General features: G+C 51.6%; 2 protein-coding genes across 8 annotated transcripts in view; both read right to left on the bottom strand.

Annotated features, from left to right (window-relative positions):
- Positions 1-17355, bottom strand: part of vav2 (vav 2 guanine nucleotide exchange factor) — a 190432-nt gene that overhangs the window by 94226 nt on the left and 78851 nt on the right. The window lies entirely within an intron of this gene.
- Positions 11577-15291, bottom strand: asb6 (ankyrin repeat and SOCS box containing 6). Its single transcript, XM_072566130.1, has 4 exons — positions 15210-15291; positions 13985-14093; positions 13792-13878; positions 11577-13241 (listed from the first exon to the last, which is right to left on the bottom strand). The coding sequence occupies exon 4, from the start codon at positions 13219-13221 to the stop codon at positions 12553-12555; it is 669 nt and encodes a 222-aa protein (XP_072422231.1). The 5' UTR covers positions 13222-13241; positions 13792-13878; positions 13985-14093; positions 15210-15291; the 3' UTR covers positions 11577-12552.

The following is a 17355-nucleotide window of genomic DNA, read 5'->3' as shown; positions in this document are numbered from 1 at the left end:
ACAGTGGGACAGTGGGAGTGAGGGACAGTGGGAGTGAGGGACAGTGGGAGTGTGGGACAGTGGGAGTGTGGGACAGTGGGACAGTGGGAGTGAGGGACAGTGGGAGTGAGGGACAGTGGGAGTGAGGGACAGTGGGACAGTGGAGTGAGGGACAGTGGGACAGTGGGAGTGAGGGACAGTGGGACAGTGGGAGTGAGGGACAGTGGGACAGTGGGAGTGAGGGACAGTGGGAGTGAGGGACAGTGGGAGTGAGGGACAGTGGGACAGTGGGAGTGAGGACAGTGGGAGTGAGGGACAGTGGGAGTGGTGGGACAGTGGGAGTGTGGGACAGTGGGACAGTGGGAGTGAGGGACAGTGGGACAGTGGGAGTGAGGGACAGTGGGACAGTGGGAGTGAGGGACAGTGGGAGTGAGGGACAGTGGGAGTGAGGGACAGTGGGACAGTGGGAGTGAGGGACAGTGGGACAGTGGGAGTGAGGGACAGTGGGATGTGAGGGACAGTGGGAGTGAGGGACAGTGGGACAGTGGGAGTGAGTGACAGTGGGACAGTGGGAGTGAGGGACGTGGGACAGTGGGAGTGGGACGGAGGGAGGGAGTGAGGGACAGTGGGAGTGAGGGACAGTGGGACAGTGGGAGTGAGGGACAGTGGGAGTGAGGGACAGTGGGAGTGAGGGACAGTGGGAGTGAGGATAGTTGGACAGTGGGAGTGAGGGACAGTGGGAGTGAGGGATAGTTGGGACAGTGGGAGTGAGGGACAGTGGGACAGTGGGAGTGAGGACAGTGGGACAGTGGGAGTGAGGGATAGTTGGACAGTGGGAGTGAGGGACAGTGGGAGTGAGGGACAGTGGGACAGTGGGAGTGAGGGATAGTTGGACAGTGGGAGTGAGGGACAGTGGGAGTGAGGGACAGTGGGACAGTGGGAGTGAGGGGTAGTTGGACAGTGGGAGTGAGGGACAGTGGGAGTGAGGGACAGTGGGAGTGAGGGATAGTTGGACAGTGGGAGTGAGGGACAGTGGGACAGTGGGAGTGAGGGACAGTGGGAGTGAGGGACAGTGGGACAGTGGGACAGTGGGAGTGAGGGACAGTGGGAGTGAGGGATAGTTGGACAGTGGGAGTGAGGGATAGTGGGACAGTGGGAGTGAGGGACAGTGGGACAGTGGGAGTGAGGGACAGTGGGAGTGAGGGACAGTGGGAGTGAGGGACAGTGGGAGTGAGGGACAGTGGGAGTGAGGGACAGTGGGAGTGAGGGACAGTGGGAGTGAGGGACAGTGGGAGTGAGGGACAGTGGGAGTGAGGGACAGTGGGAGTGAGGGACAGTGGGAGTGAGGGACAGTGGGAGTGAGGGACAGTGGGAGTGAGGGACAGTGGGAGTGAGGGACAGTGGGAGTGAGGGACAGTGGGAGTGAGGGACAGTGGGAGTGAGGGACAGTGGGAGTGAGGGACAGTGGGACAGTGGGAGTGAGGGACAGTGGGACAGTGGAGTGAGGGGACAGTGGGACAGTGGGAGTGAGGGACAGTGGGAGTGAGGGACAGTGGGACAGTGGGAGTGAGGGACAGTGGGACAGTGGGAGTGTGGGACAGTGGGAAGGTGCGGGACAGTGGGAAGGTGCGGGACAGTGGGAAGGTGCGGGACAGTGGGAAGGTGCGGGACAGTGGGAAGGTGCGGGACAGTGGGAAGGTGCGGGACAGTGGGAAGGTGCGGGACAGTGGGAAGGTGCGGGACGACAGGTAGGATTGAGGAAGGGGGAAGCTGCAGAAGAACTTTGACAGGACAGGAGAGTGGGTAAAAAAGTGGCAGATACAATGTGGGGAAGTGTGGGATCATACACATTTTACAAAGAATAGAGGCAGAGACTATTTACTAAATGGGGAAAGGGTTCAGTAATCTGAAGCACAAAGGGAATTGGGAATCCTAATTCAGGATTCTCTTAAAATTAACAGGCAGGCTCATTTAGCATCTGGATTAGTGCTGGAAGAGCACAGCAGGTCAGGCAGCATCCAACGAGCAGCAAAATCAACGTTTCGGGCAAAAGCCCTTCATCAGGAATAAAGGGCAGTGAGCCTGAAGCATGGAGAGATAAGCTAGAGGAGGGTGGGGGGTGGGGAGAGAGTAGCATAGAGTACAATGGGTGAGTGGGGGAGGGGATGAAGGTGATAGGTCAAGGAGGAGAGGGTGGAGTGGATAGGTGGAAAAGAAGATAGGCAGGTAGGACAAGTCAAGGAGACAGTAACTGAGCTGCAAGTTTGAAACTAGGATGAGGTGGGGGAAGGGGAAATGAGGAAGCTGTTGAAGTCCACATTGATGCCCTGGGGTTGAAGTGTTCCGAGGCGGAAGATGAGGCGTTCTTCCTCCAGGCGTCTGGTGGTGAGGGGAGTGGCGGTGAAGGAGGCCCAGGACCTCCATGTCCTCGGCAGAGTGGGAGAGGGAGTTGAAATGTTGGGCCACGGGGCGGTGTAGTTGATTGGTGCAGGTGTCTCGGAGATGTTCCCTAAAGCGCTCTGCTAGGAGGCGCCCAGTCTCCCCGATGTAGAGGAGACCACATTGGGAACAACGGATACAATAAATGATATTAGTAGATGTGCAAGTAAAACTTTGATGGATGTGGAAGGCTCCTTTAGGGCCTTGGATAGAGGTGAGGGAGGAGGTGTGGGCACAGGTTTTACAGTTCCTGCGGTGGCAAGGGAAAGTGCCAGAATGGGAGGGTGGGTCGTAGTTTCAAACTTCCAGCTCAGTTACTGTCTCCTTGACTTGTCCGACCTGCCTATCTTCTTTTCCACCTATCCACTCCACCCTCTCCTCCTTGACCTATCACCTTCATCTCCTCCCCCACTCACCCATTGTACTCTATGCTACTCTCTCCCCACCCCCACCCTCCTCTAGCTTATCTCTCCACGCTGCAGGCTCACTGCCTTTATTCCTGATGAAGGGCTTTTGCCCGAAACGTTGATTTCGCTGCTCGTTGGATGCTGCCTGAACTGCTGTGCTCTTCCAGCACCACTAATCCAGTATCTAAGAATGGATATGCTGCTCTTGGAGGGAATCTAGAGGAACTTTACAAGAATGGCACAAGGGATGAAGAGTTTGTTATATGGGGTGCAGTTAAGGACTCTAGGTCTGTACTCAATAAGTCCAGAAGGACAAGAGGAGAGTCTGATTTAAATGGGTGACACGGTGGCTCAGCGGCAGGGACTGGGTTCAATTCCCACCTCAGGTGACTGTGTAGAGTTTGCACACTCTCCCAGTGGGTTTCCTCTGGGTGCGCTGGTTTCTTTCCACAATCCAAAGACGTGCAGGTCAGGTGACTTGGCTATAGTGTTAGGTACATTAGTCAGGGGTAAATATAGGGTAGGGGAATGGGTCTGGGTGGGTTACTCTTCGGAGGGTCGGTGTGGACTGGTTAGGCCGAAGGGCCTGTTTCCACACCGTAGGGAACCTAATCTAATCTAAACTTACAGAGTACTGAGAGGTCTTGATAGAGTGGATGTGGAGATGATGTTTCCACTAGTAGGAAAAACTAGGATCTGAGGGCACAGCCTCAGAATGAAGGACAACTGTTTAGAACTGAGATGAGGAGGAATCTCTTCAGCCAGAAGGTGGTGAATCTATGGGATGCATTGCTACAGAGGGCTGTGGAGGACAACTCATTGAATGTCTTTCAGACAGAGATAGACAAGTTCTTGATTAGGAAGGGGATCAAGGGTTATGGGAAGAAAGCAGGAGAATGGGATTGAGAAACATATCAGACATGATCGAATGGTGGAGCAGATTCAATGGGGTCAATAGCTTAATTATGCTCCTATATCTTATGGTGCTTTACCTGCCTAATCCCATCACACCACATAATTCCGACTATCCTGATCCACAGTGAGCCACTGGATAATGTGTATCCATTCCATGGGGTCAATGGCTTAATTATGCTCCTTTATTTGAAGACTTTTGCACCACTTCCCCAGGCAGCTCATTCCATACACTCACCACCCTGTGTGTGAAAAAGTTGCCCCTTAGGTCCCTTTTGAATCTTATCCCTCCCACCCTAAACCTGTGCCCTCTCGTTCTGGACTCCCCAGCCCTGGGGAATTGACCTTGTCTATTTACCCTGTAAGATCATCCTTCAGCTTCCAACACTCCAGGAAAAATAGCGGCACTCTATTTGGGCAGCATCACATTCAAAACCCTGATGGGTGGGTGGGATATAGGTTGGAATAGCATTCATGAAGAAGATATAGGTCAGCAGGGGGGTATGAGGGATTATGGGAGTGAATACAGGGGCATAAGGTGTATTAGAGGCTATAAAGGGTCATAACAAAGAGTAGGGTATACAGGTTATGAGGGATTTTGTTATGTGGGCATGGGAGGGTTGGTTAGTGTAGAGGGGTATGGAGCAGTGGGTAAGATGGAGGAGTGAAGGCTACAGGCCAGTTGTCAGTGTTCTTGCACCTGTCCCAGTGACTGAAAGTTGAACAACATTCATAGGCACTATTTTTCGGAAATACTCAAGTCCTGAACTGCCTTTGAGGAAAATTAACTGCCTTTTCCCCTCAATAATTATGGCCATTTTGCCAAGACCAATTTCCATGAATCTCCACTCCACGTGAGAAAGGTTCCCAGCAGACGGACAACTCATTGCTTTCTGTGTCAAGAGGTTTTTACCTAAATAATTTCTTGGTGTCTTGGTATGAAGGGGGCAGAGATTATTATCAGGCATCACACAGTTATGTAGACTGGTGGATTCAAATGATTGTTACACTATGATTAATACATTGGCAATTTCGACGTCTCTGTGGCTCAGAGATTCACATTACTCTTATATTGTTTCACATGAAGTGTCTTCTCCACTCATCTGAAAGATCAATAAAAATGGCATGTCCATTGAACTGAATGCTTGCAGATGCTTTATAGAAATGTCATTGATCACTGGCTCACAATTAAGTCTCACCGTTTTTACAGAACTTAGCCAACATGTCGATCACCACCATTGGTATATGGTTATTGTTGTATGTTTGAACACCTCTTAATGCAACCTCTCAGACATCCAAAGTACAAACCAGTCCTAATTGCGCTCAGGTGTAAAATCTATAAACTTTTTTCAAAAAGGAGTAAAGGTGATGGTGGTCAACACATTCCCTCAATTTAGTAGCTCACCCCCACTAACCTCAGCAATTGTTTGAAAGCTCATCTCTTTCCAGAAATACTCTTTATTTCCTTTTGACTTTTACTCAGTTTTATTATTTTCCCGGATAGCTTAAAATATTTCTCAGCTGTTTTCTGGTTTTGCCTGGTTTCCCTTCTCTGCAACTTGTGTTCCCTAATAATTCTCAATGGCTCCCCATCATCTTCACCCACTGAAGGCGGTCACTCGAAGCTTGCTTTTATTTGCTCCTGGGATGCGGGTGTCACTGGGAAGGTCAACATTTGGTGGCCCTCTGCGGCTGTCATGGAGAAGGGGATGGCGAGTTGCATAACTGCAGTCCGTGTAGTGTAGATACATCCAGAGTGCTAGTAGGAAGAGAGCTGCAGGTTGTTGACCAAGTGACAGTGAAGGGATCAGCAGCATTGGAGAGGGGCTTGGGCCAGTGTGGTACTGGGCACCATCAGCAAGACCCAGCATGAACTCATGGTGGACAGGGCATTGGGGAAGGACAGATGGCTCCAAAAAGAGAGGACATTCACTCCAGCAGTGGTGGCACAATATGGGGGATGAGTTCTGGGGTGTGTGTGTGTGTGTGTGAGGGAGAGAGAGAGAATGGTGTGTGTGTGTGAGAGAGAGAGAATGGTGTGTGTGTGTGAGAGAGAATGGTGTGAGAAAGAGAGAGAGAATGGTGTGAGAAAGAGAGAGAGAATGGTGTGAGAGAGAAAATGGTGTGTGTGAGAGAGAGAGAGAATGGTGTGTGTGTGAGAGAGAGAATGGTGTGAGAAAGAGAGAGAGAATGGTGTGAGAAAGAGAGAGAGAATGGTGTGAGAGAGAAAATGGTGTGAGAGAGAGAGAGAAAATGGTGTGTGAGAGAGAGAGAGAATGGTGAGAGAGAGAGAGAATGGTGAGAGAGAGAGAGAGAATGGTGTGAGAGAGAAAATGGTGTGTGTGAGAGAGAATGGTGTGTGTGTGAGAGAGAGAGAATGGTGTGTGTGAGAGAGAGAGAATGGTGTGAGAGAGAGAGAGAGAATGGTGTGTGAGAGAGAGAGAATGGTGTGTGTGTGAGAGAGAGAATGGTGTGTGTGTGTGAGAGAGAGAATGGTGTGTGTGTGAGAGAGAGAATGGTGTGAGAAAGAGAGAGAGAATGGTGTGAGAAAGAGAGAGAGAATGGTGTGAGAGAGAAAATGGTGTGTGTGAGAGAGAGAGAGAATGGTGTGTGTGTGAGAGAGAGAATGGTGTGAGAAAGAGAGAGAGAATGGTGTGAGAAAGAGAGAGAGAATGGTGTGAGAAAGAGAGAGAGAATGGTGTGAGAGAGAAAATGGTGTGAGAGAGAGAGAGAAAATGGTGTGTGAGAGAGAGAGAGAATGGTGAGAGAGAGAGAGAGAGAGAGAATGGTGAGAGAGAGAGAGAGAATGGTGTGAGAGAGAAAATGGTGTGTGTGAGAGAGAATGGTGTGTGTGAGAGAGAGAGAATGGTGTGAGAGAGAGAGAGAGAATGGTGTGTGAGAGAGAGAGAATGGTGTGTGTGTGAGAGAGAGAATGGTGTGTGTGTGTGAGAGAGAGAATGGTGGGTGTGTGAGAGAGAGAATGGTGTGTGTGTGAGAGAGAGAATGGTGTGTGTGTGAGAGAGAGAGAGAATGGTGTGTGTGTGAGAGAGAGAATGGTGTGTGTGTGTGAGAGAGAATGGTGTGTGTGTGTGAGAGAGAGAGAATGGTGTGTGTGTGAGAGAGAGAATGGTGGGTGTGTGAGAGAGAGAATGGTGGGTGTGTGAGAGAGAGAATGGTGGGTGTGTGAGAGAGAGAATGGTGTGAGTGAGGGAATGGTGTGTGTGTGAGAGAGAGAATGGTGTGTGTGTGAGAGAGAGAATGGTGTGTGTGTGAGAGAGAGAATGGTGTGTGTGTGTGAGAGAGAGAATGGTGTGTGTGTGAGAGAGAGAATGGTGTGTGTGTGTGAGAGAGAGAATGGTGTGTGTGTGAGAGAGAGAGAATGGTGTGTGTGTGAGAGAGAGAGAATGGTGTGTGTGTGAGAGAGAGAATGGTGTGTGTGTGAGAGAATGGTGTGAGTGAGGGAATGGTGTGTGTGTGAGAGAGAGAATGGTGTGTGTGTGTGAGAGAGAGAATGGTGTGTGTGTGAGAGAGAGAATGGTGTGTGTGTGTGAGAGAGAATGGTGTGTGTGTGTGAGAGAGAATGGTGGGTGTGTGAGAGAGAATGGTGGGTGTGTGAGAGAGAATGGTGTGTGTGTGTGAGAGAGAGAATGGTGTGTGTGAGAGAGAGAATGGTGTGTGTGTGAGAGAGAGAATGGTGTGTGTGTGAGAGAGAATGGTGTGTGTGAGGGAATGGTGTGTGTGTGAGAGAGAGAATGGTGTGTGTGTGTGAGAGAGAGAATGGTGTGTGTGTGTGAGAGAGAATGGTGTGTGTGTGTGAGAGAGAATGGTGGGTGTGTGTGAGAGAATGGTGTGAGAGAGAGAATGGTGGGTGTGTGAGAGAGAGAATGGTGGGTGTGTGAGAGAGAATGGTGTGTGTGTGTGAGAGAGAGAATGGTGTGTGTGTGAGAGAGAATGGTGTGTGTGTGAGAGAGAGAATGGTGTGTGTGTGAGAGAGAGAATGGTGTGTGTGTGAGAGAGAGAATGGTGTGTGTGTGAGAGACAGAATGGTGTGTGTGTGAGAGAATGGTGTGAGTGAGGGAATGGTGTGTGTGTGGAGAGAGAGAATGGTGTGTGTGTGTGAGAGAGAGAGAGAGAGTGGTGTGTGAGAGAGAATGGTGTGTGTGAGAGAGAGAGAATGGTGTGTGTGTGAGAGAGAGAATGGTGTGTGTGTGAGAGAGAGAATGGTGTGTGTGTGAGAGAGAGAGAATGGTGTGTGTGTGAGAGAATGGTGTGAGTGAGGGAATGGTGTGTGTGAGAGAGAGAATGGTGGGTGTGTGTGTGAGAGAGAGAATGGTGTGTGTGTGAGAGAGAGAGAATGGTGTGTGTGTGAGAGAATGGTGTGAGTGAGGGAATGGTGTGTGTGTGAGAGAGAGAATGGTGGGTGTGTGAGAGAGAGAATGGTGGGTGTGTGAGAGAGAATGGTGGGTGTGTGAGAGAGAATGGTGGGTGTGTGAGAGAGAATGGTGGGTGTGTGAGAGAGAGAATGGTGTGTGTGTGAGAGAGAATGGTGTGTGTGTGAGAGAGAGAATGGTGTGTGTGAGAGAGAGAGAGAATGGTGGGTGTGTGAGAGAGAGAATGGTGGGTGTGTGAGAGAGAGAATGGTGGGTGTGTGAGAGAGAGAATGGTGTGTGTGTGAGAGAGAGAATGGTGTGTGTGAGAGAGAGAGAATGGTGTGTGTGTGAGAGAGAGAATGGTGTGTGTGAGAGAGAGAGAATGGTGTGTGTGTGAGAGAGAGAATGGTGTGTGTGTGAGAGAGAGAATGGTGTGTGTGTGAGAGAGAGAATGGTGTGTGTGTGAGAGAGGAATGGTGTGTGTGTGAGAGAATGGTGTGAGTGAGGGAATGGTGTGTGTGTGTGAGAGAGAGAATGGTGTGTGTGTGTGGAGAGAGAGAGAGAGAGAGTGGTGTGAGAGAGAGAATGGTGTGTGTGTGAGAGAGAGAATGGTGTGTGTGTGAGAGAGAGAATGGTGTGTGTGTGAGAGAGAGAGAATGGTGTGTGTGTGAGAGAGAGAGAATGGTGTGTGTGTGAGAGAGAATGGTGTGAGTGAGGGAATGGTGTGTGTGTGTGAGAGAGAGAATGGTGTGTGTGTGTGAGAGAGAGAATGGTGTGTGTGTGTGAGAGAGAGAATGGTGTGTGTGAGAGAGAGAATGGTGTGTGTGAGAGAGAGAGAATGGTGTGTGTGAGAGAGAGAGAATGGTGTGTGTGTGTGAGAGAGAATGGTGTGTGTGTGAGAGAATGGTGTGAGTGAGGGAATGGTGTGTGTGTGAGAGAGAGAATGGTGTGAGTGAGGGAATGGTGTGTGTGTGAGAGAGAATGGTGTGTGTGTGAGAGAGAGAATGGTGTGTGTGTGTGTGAGAGAGAGAGAGAGAGAGAGAGTGGTGTGAGAGAGAGAATGGTGTGTGTGAGAGAGAGAGAATGGTGTGTGTGAGAGAGAGAGAATGGTGTGTGTGAGAGAGAGAATGGTGTGTGTGTGAGAGAGAGAATGGTGTGTGTGTGAGAGAGAGAATGGTGTGTGTGTGTGAGGGAATGGTGTGTGTGAGAGAGAATGGTGTGTGTGTGAGAGAGAGAATGGTGTGTGTGTGAGAGAGAGAATGGTGTGTATGTGTGAGGGAATGGTGTGTGTGAGAGAGAATGGTGTGTGTGTGAGAGAGAGAATGGTGGGTGTGTGAGAGAGAGAATGGTGTGTGTGTGAGAGAATGGTGTGAGTGAGGGAATGGTGTGTGTGTGAGAGAGAATGGTGTGTGTGAGAGAGAGAATGGTGGGTGTGTGAGAGAGAGAATGGTGGGTGTGTGAGAGAGAGAATGGTGGGTGTGTGAGAGAATGGTGTGAGTGAGGGAATGGTGTGTGTGTGAGAGAGAGAATGGTGTGTGTGTGAGAGAGAATGGTGTGTGTGTGAGAGAGAGAATGGTGTGTGTGTGAGAGAGAGAATGGTGTGTGTGTGAGAGAATGGTGTGAGTGAGGGAATGGTGTGTGTGTGTGAGAGAGAGAATGGTGTGTGTGTGTGTGAGAGAGAGAGAGTGGTGTGAGTGAGGGAATGGTGTGTGTGTGAGAGAGAGAATGGTGTGTGTGTGAGAGAGAATGGTGTGTGTGTGAGAGAGAGAATGGTGTGTGTGTGAGAGAGAGAATGGTGTGTGTGAGAGAGAGAATGGTGTGTGTGTGAGGGAATGGTGTGTGTGTGAGAGAGAGAGAATGGTGTGTGTGTGAGAGAGAATGGTGTGTGTGTGAGAGAGAGAGAGAGTGGTGTGAGAGAGAGAATGGTGTGTGTGAGAGAGAGAGAATGGTGTGAGGGAATGGTGTGTGTGTGAGAGAGAGAGAATGGTGTGTGTGTGAGAGAGAGAATGGTGTGAGGGAATGGTGTGTGTGTGAGAGAGAGAGAATGGTGTGTGTGTGAGAGAGAGAGAGAGTGGTGTGAGAGAGAATGGTGTGTGTGAGAGAGAATGGTGTGTGTGTGAGAGAGAATGGTGTGTGTGAGAGAGAGAATGGTGTGTGTGTGAGAGAGAGAATGGTGTGTGTGAGAGAGAATGGTGTGTATGTGTGAGGGAATGGTGTGTGTGAGAGAGAATGGTGTGTGTGTGAGAGAGAGAATGGTGGGTGTGTGAGAGAGAGAATGGTGGGTGTGTGAGAGAATGGTGAGAGAGAGAGAATGGTGTGTGTGTGAGAGAGAGAATGGTGGGTGTGTGAGAGAGAGAATGGTGTGTGTGTGAGAGAGAGAATGGTGTGTGAGAGAGAGAGAGAGAGAATGGTGTGTGTGAGAGAGAGAGAATGGTGTGTGTGTGAGAGAGAGAATGGTGTGTGTGTGTGAGAGAATGGTGTGAGTGAGAGAATGGTGTGTGTGTGAGAGAATGGTGTGAGTGAGGGAATGGTGTGTGTGTGAGAGAGAGAATGGTGTGTGTGTGTGAGAGAGAATGGTGGGTGTGTGAGAGAGAATGGTGGGTGTGTGAGAGAGAATGGTGAGAGTGAGGGAATGGTGTGTGTGTGAGAGAGAGAATGGTGTGTGTGTGAGAGAATGGTGTGAGTGAGGGAATGGTGTGTGTGTGAGAGAGAGAATGGTGTGTGTGTGTGAGAGAGAATGGTGGGTGTGTGAGAGAGAATGGTGGGTGTGTGAGAGAGAATGGTGTGTGTGTGAGAGAGAGAATGGTGTGTGTGTGAGAGAATGGTGTGAGTGAGGGAATGGTGTGTGTGTGAGAGAGAGAATGGTGTGTGTGTGTGAGAGAGAATGGTGGGTGTGTGAGAGAGAATGGTGGGTGTGTGAGAGAGAATGGTGGGTGTGTGAGAGAGAGAATGGTGTGTGTGTGAGAGAGAATGGTGTGTGTGTGAGAGAGAGAATGGTGTGTGTGTGAGAGAGAGAATGGTGTGTGTGAGAGAATGGTGTGAGTGAGGGAATGGTGTGTGTGTGAGAGAGAGAGAATGGTGTGTGTGTGTGAGAGAGAGAGAGAGAGAGAGAGAGAGAGTGGTGTGAGAGAGAGAATGGTGTGTGTGAGAGAGAGAGAATGGTGTGTGTGAGAGAGAGAGAATGGTGTGAGTGAGAGAGAGAGAGGGAGAGAATGGTGTGTGTGAGAGAGAGAATGGTGTGTGAGAGAGAGAGAATGGTGTGTGTGAGAGAGAGAGAGAGAGAGAGAATATAGTGTGTATGACAGAGTATGTTGATATGAGAGTGCGAATATGGTGAGCTGGGGGGGGTTGGGAATCACAGTAACACAAGGACATGATCGGGATTTTATTTTCTAAAAGTACATTGTTTCTTTGCCCTCCCACTCCCAGTGACCTGAGGGAACATTGGGTGATGTTTGAAAGTGAAACATTGAAACGCAACTATTTTTATTGTAAATTATAAAATGTAAGTGTAAAAATCAAACGGCATGTTTTTCAGGCTGATCCATCAATCTCTGTTCAGTGAAATATTTTGTTTCTGATACTTTCCCTTGAGGTGGTGAAGGGAATAATGATTCATCGTTTAGTGTCCTCACCAGGACCAGGCAAAGGTGAAGCCCTCCCCCTCAGCCTGAGGCTGTATCAATAGCAGAGGAACCCTGACTGATTTACTCTGGGGGTGGTCCCATGGAGACAGAGTGTCTGTCAGTGTTTACGAGGTCCCAGGGAGTGCCTCTCTCAGTCAGTCTGTCGTTAGGCTGCCGTGCTCCACCTGACTGTCCCTATTCCCACCCGATCACTGCCTTCTCTCTCCCTGTGCCAATCCCTCGTGGTGATGGGTGTTTCAGCTTCAAGTCTCAGTGACTGGCAGGAGGCTGTGAGGGCACAGTGTTCCCTCAGCTGAGGTCGGAGAGCTGGCCTCCGGGAGCTGAATGCAGCATCTGTTCACCAGGATCTGAACGGTGCGGAGGGCCTCAGTGTGGTGGGTGAATTCGGAGGAGTCACTGTTCACACAGCAGTACACCCCGGCCGGGGGGCTGAAGGTCCCCTCGGGGAGCTCACTGTCAGCCAAGACTCACATTGCACTCAGTCGCTGAGAGAGGGGGGCAGGGGCCTAACTGCAGCCAACTCCCCCCCCCACCGTCACCATCACCAACATCCCCCCTCCCTCCCATCCCAGGGACCAACAGCCAGTAGACATCACCTTGCAGGTCAAACTTGCACCATCAGCTCCCACAGAGCACAGCAGAAGACAGGAGTACACACAGGATTGTGTGGGCTTGGTCCAAGGCTCACTCAGTAAAACAGGGATCAGGTTCCAGCCTCTCCTGACCCAGCAGTAAAGTCAGTTAAGAAGAAGAGTGAGTCAGGTCAGGCCTCAAACTGTGACAAGGTGCTGTCAGATGTTAATGCTGCATTACCTCCTGCTCCTCCTCTGCTTTGCTGTTTTCAATCAACACAAACCACTTGAGGCGGTTGGGCAAGGGTAATGAGTTCACCTTGGCGTGCAGGGGGACAGGTCGCAGGAGTTGGCGGATTTCCACCCTGCACAGGTGCTTCAGTGAGGCAGGAGAGGCCTGCTGCAGTGCCAGGGGCCTGGCCAGTAACATCACCTGCTCTGCATAGCGGGAGTAGGCCGAGGGCTTAATCTCCCAGGCCGGAGGGAGACGGGCATGGGACACACTCCCCAGCATCAGCTCCAAGGTTCGCTCTGCCCTTCGTAAGGCTTCGGAGTGCGGCAGCACCGACTCGGGGCCATTTAACAACACGGCGAGTCTCTCAAAGAGCAGGCTGAAGCCTGACCAGCAGCTGGGACCATGCTCAGGACAGTGGCAGGCAGCTCCAGAGTCCAGGAGAAGCTGGATGAGGGGAATGTGGACCTCAAACTGCCCGATACAGGTGTAGATGAGGGAGTCCTCAGGCTGACAGATATCAGGATCAGCGGAGTGACTCAGGAGGAGCTCCGTTGTCTGGAGGCAAAAGCGCCTGAGGGTCTCAGTCTCTTCCTGCTCTCGACCTTCCGTCTCCCCCAACAGGAAGATGAGAAACGAGAAGATGTTGTCACCGTCGATCATACTCGCCTTCACATCCGCACCTGAAAAAACACCACATGGTCTTCAGGAGAGGGGTTTCACATTCAAATACATTAAAAGGAACATAGTGACCCTCCGACAGTGTGACACTCCCTCAGCACTGACCCTCCCACAGTGTCCACTCCCTCTGCACTGACCCTCCCACAGTGCCCACTCCCTCACCACTGACCCTAGGGTTTCTCTGTCCCTATACTGCCTGTTGGAAGTACCCCTACTTCGCTTGGGGGTAGGGCCTGTCCTGTGTGGAATTACTATGAGTTAACACAGCATTGCAATTCTATGTTCACCCTGTGCTTTAGCTGCAGGATCACTGGGAGATTGATGTGAACTGGAATTATAAGGTCAGCAAATTTTAAACATTTGTATCCAAATGTGTGTCCTGCTCCCTCACTGTCACCATTACCTAAAGAAACAGTTACTGGCATTTTGCGAGAGTCAGGACATTGCAGTGATCTGCACATTCAATCAAACTTTTCTGCAACTTTATCCTACACTTTAGACAACAAAGGTGAAAGGTGACCAGGATGCGGAGCGTGTGTTCTGTTAGCATACCCCTCTCGAGAAGCAGCTTGATGTTGGCGGTGTTGAGCACCTGAACCCCATCGCTGCTGGCCAGAGCGTGCAGTAATGCGGATTTCCCTGCGACAGAGAGAGAGACACACACAGAGAAAGGGAGTTGAGAGGTTCACTCTGACACTGGTGGCAGGTGAGGTTACACACAGAGGAATAACGAAAGGATACACACCAGTCTTGTCAACCCCATTTATATTCGCACCGAGGTCCAGGAGACACTGCAGACACGGTAAACGGTCGACCTCTTCACTCGCCAGGTCTAACGGGCTGCTACTGTGAACCTGTCCCAGAACCAAACCGACATGGTCAGACTGTCAGCTCGCACTTTGACCCCATCGTTTACACGTTGCATCCCTCCCCAGGCACGCGACAACCACTGGGAAACAACAGCAATACCATCCCTGCCACTGCACGTACTGTCCTCACGGCCCCGCGGACCGACCCTGTGTATTGTCCCCGCGTACCGGTCCCGCGTACCGACCCACGGCCCTACGTACCGACCCAGTGTACCGTCCCCGTGTACTGACCCACGGCCCTACGTACCGACCCCGCGTACCGACCCACGGCCCTACGTACCGACCCAGTGTACCGTCCCCGTGTAGCAAACATGACGATGTTGACATTATAATCAGCCCAAAGGAACACCCTGACATTCAATGGGCTCCTGTCACTGAATCCCCGACTATCAACATCCACCCACCAGAAACTCAACTGGACTCACCACATAAACACAGTGGCTACAAGAACAGGTCAGACACTAGGAATAATGCAGCAAGTAACTCCCCTCCTGACTCCCCAAAGCCTGTCCACCATCTACAAGGCACAAGTCAAGAGTGTGATGGAATACTCCCCACTTGCCTGGATGGGGTCAGCTCCAACAACACTCAAGAAGCTCAACACCATCCAGGACAGACAGCCTGCTGGATATTGAGATGCTATAAAAATTCACCAAAGGCTCCCCCAGACATCACCTTCCAAACCCACATGGACTTCCATCTCCTGCGAATGTGGAAGGAATTGCTGCAATCTTAAAAACAAGTTCCCAGAATGCATTGAGAGTTGTTGCTTTGTGAACCCTGGGGCAAGAGGAGGGAAGGCACCACAGCAGCGGGGGGGGAGGCTGAGGTTCAGGGCATTGGGAACAGTTGTGAATGTCAAAGGTCATGAGCCTGATGAGCACTCTCTTAGATTGCTCCCTGGGTGTGTGGGGGCTGACAGGTGTTGGGCTGGAAGGGTTTCCAGACAGAAAGAGGCAGGGTCTGTCTCCATCTCTCTCTCTCCCTCTCTCTCTGCAGCAACCTAACTCAAGCCCAAAGACAGTCAGTTACTCCCCCATCGGCTGGTGTTTGTGAGCTCTGACCCGTGACAGTGAGGTGGAACATTAATGTGCACGTCACCTGTCTTCAGCAAGGATCTGACAATCAGAAAGACTTCAGAGAACAGAAAGTCCTGTGAAGAAAAAGGAGCATCTTGTTGAAGCCTGCAATCTGGTGCTCGTGAACAGTGTTTCCCTGATTTTATTTTCTCATACATAACACCATTCCTTGTGTCTGTGGTGATCTGTATGTGTATCGGGGTCTGCAGTTCAAACAAATACAGCCATATGATTCACAGCTGTTTATTTGTGATTCAAATGATGAGTCTGTGATAAATAATCATTTGTGTGAAGTACAGGAACCAACTCAGTGTTTTTGGTGGATCTGATTCCACCAGACAGGTAAGTTGGTAACTCGGATTAAATCTTGCAGCAACACTGGGAGTTGTGGGTTTGAGAATCAGTGCACTCTCTCAAGTGGGGCCTTACACTGTTTCCAGCTCAGACAGGAGCTGCACTCGCTCACTGCTGGAACTGCCTGCCTGACACACACACACACAGGCACAGAGGCAGGCACACAGAGGCAGGCACACACACACACACACACACACACAGGCAGGCACACACACACACACACACACACAGGCAGGCACACGCACACACACAGGCAGGCAGGCAGGCACACACACACACAGGCAGGCACAGGCAGGCACACACAGGCAGGCAGGCAGGCACACACAGGCAGGCAGGCAGGCACACACAGGCAGGCAGGCAGGCAGGCACACACACGAACACACACACACACACAGGCAGGCGCACACACACACACACACAGGCAGGCGCACACACACACACACACAGGCAGGCGCACACACACACACACAGGCAGGCGCACACACACACACACACAGGCAGGCACACACACAGGCAGGCACACACACACAGGCAGGCACACACACACACACACACACACACACACACACACGGGCAGGCACACACACACACACACACACACACACACACACACACACACACGGGCAGGCACACACACACACGGGCAGGCACACACACACACGGGCAGGCACACACACACACGGGCAGGCACACACACACACACGGGCAGGCACACACACACACAGAGGCAGGCACACACACACACACACAGAGGCAGGCACACACACACACACACACACACACACACACACACACACGGGCTGGCACACACACACACACACACACACACAGAGGCAGGCACACACACACACACACACACGGGCAGGCACACACACACACACACACACACACACACACACGGGCTGGCACACACACACGGGCTGACACACACACACACACACAGGCAGGCACACACACACACACACACACACACACACACACAGAGGCAGGCACACACACACACACACGGGCAGGCACACACACACACACACAGAGGCAGGCACACACACACACACCCACACACAGGCAGGCACACACACACACACACACACACAGAGGCAGGCACACACACACACACACACACGGGCAGGCACACACCCACACACCCACACACAGGCAGGCACACACACACACAGGCAGGCAGGCACACACACACACACGCAGGCAGGCACACACACACACAGGCAGGCAGGCACACACACACACACACACAGGCAGGCAGGCACACACACACACACACACACGCACACAGGCAGGCACACACACACACACACAGGCACACACACACACACACGGGCAGGCACACACACACACACACACACGCACACACACACACACGCAGGCACACACACACACACACAGGCAGGCACACACACACACACACAGGCAGGCACACACACACACACAGGCAGGCACACACACACACAGGCAGGCACACGCACACACACACACACGGGCAGGCACACACACACACACACGGGCAGGCACACACACACACACACACGGGCAGGCACACACACACACACACACACGCACACACACACACACGCAGGCACACACACACACACACAGGCAGGCACACACACACACACACAGGCAGGCACACACACACACACACAGGCAGGCACACACACACACACAGGCAGGCACACACACACACACACAGGCAGGCACACACACACACACACAGGCAGACACACGCACACAGGCAGGCACACGCACACACACACACACGGGCAGGCACACACACACACACACGGGCAGGCACACACACA

This window comes from Chiloscyllium punctatum, chromosome 49 (assembly GCF_047496795.1).
Source record: "Chiloscyllium punctatum isolate Juve2018m chromosome 49, sChiPun1.3, whole genome shotgun sequence".
Classification (NCBI taxonomy): domain Eukaryota; kingdom Metazoa; phylum Chordata; class Chondrichthyes; order Orectolobiformes; family Hemiscylliidae; genus Chiloscyllium; species Chiloscyllium punctatum.
Note: the sequence above shows the minus strand (reverse complement) of the source record. Positions and strands in the feature narration are given on the sequence as shown.

Bases quoted from the DNA above. Each gene is read 5' to 3' on its own strand.
- asb6 (XM_072566130.1), bottom strand. From the start codon at position 13,221: ATGATCGACGGTGACAACATCTTCTCGTTTCTCATCTTCCTGTTGGGG.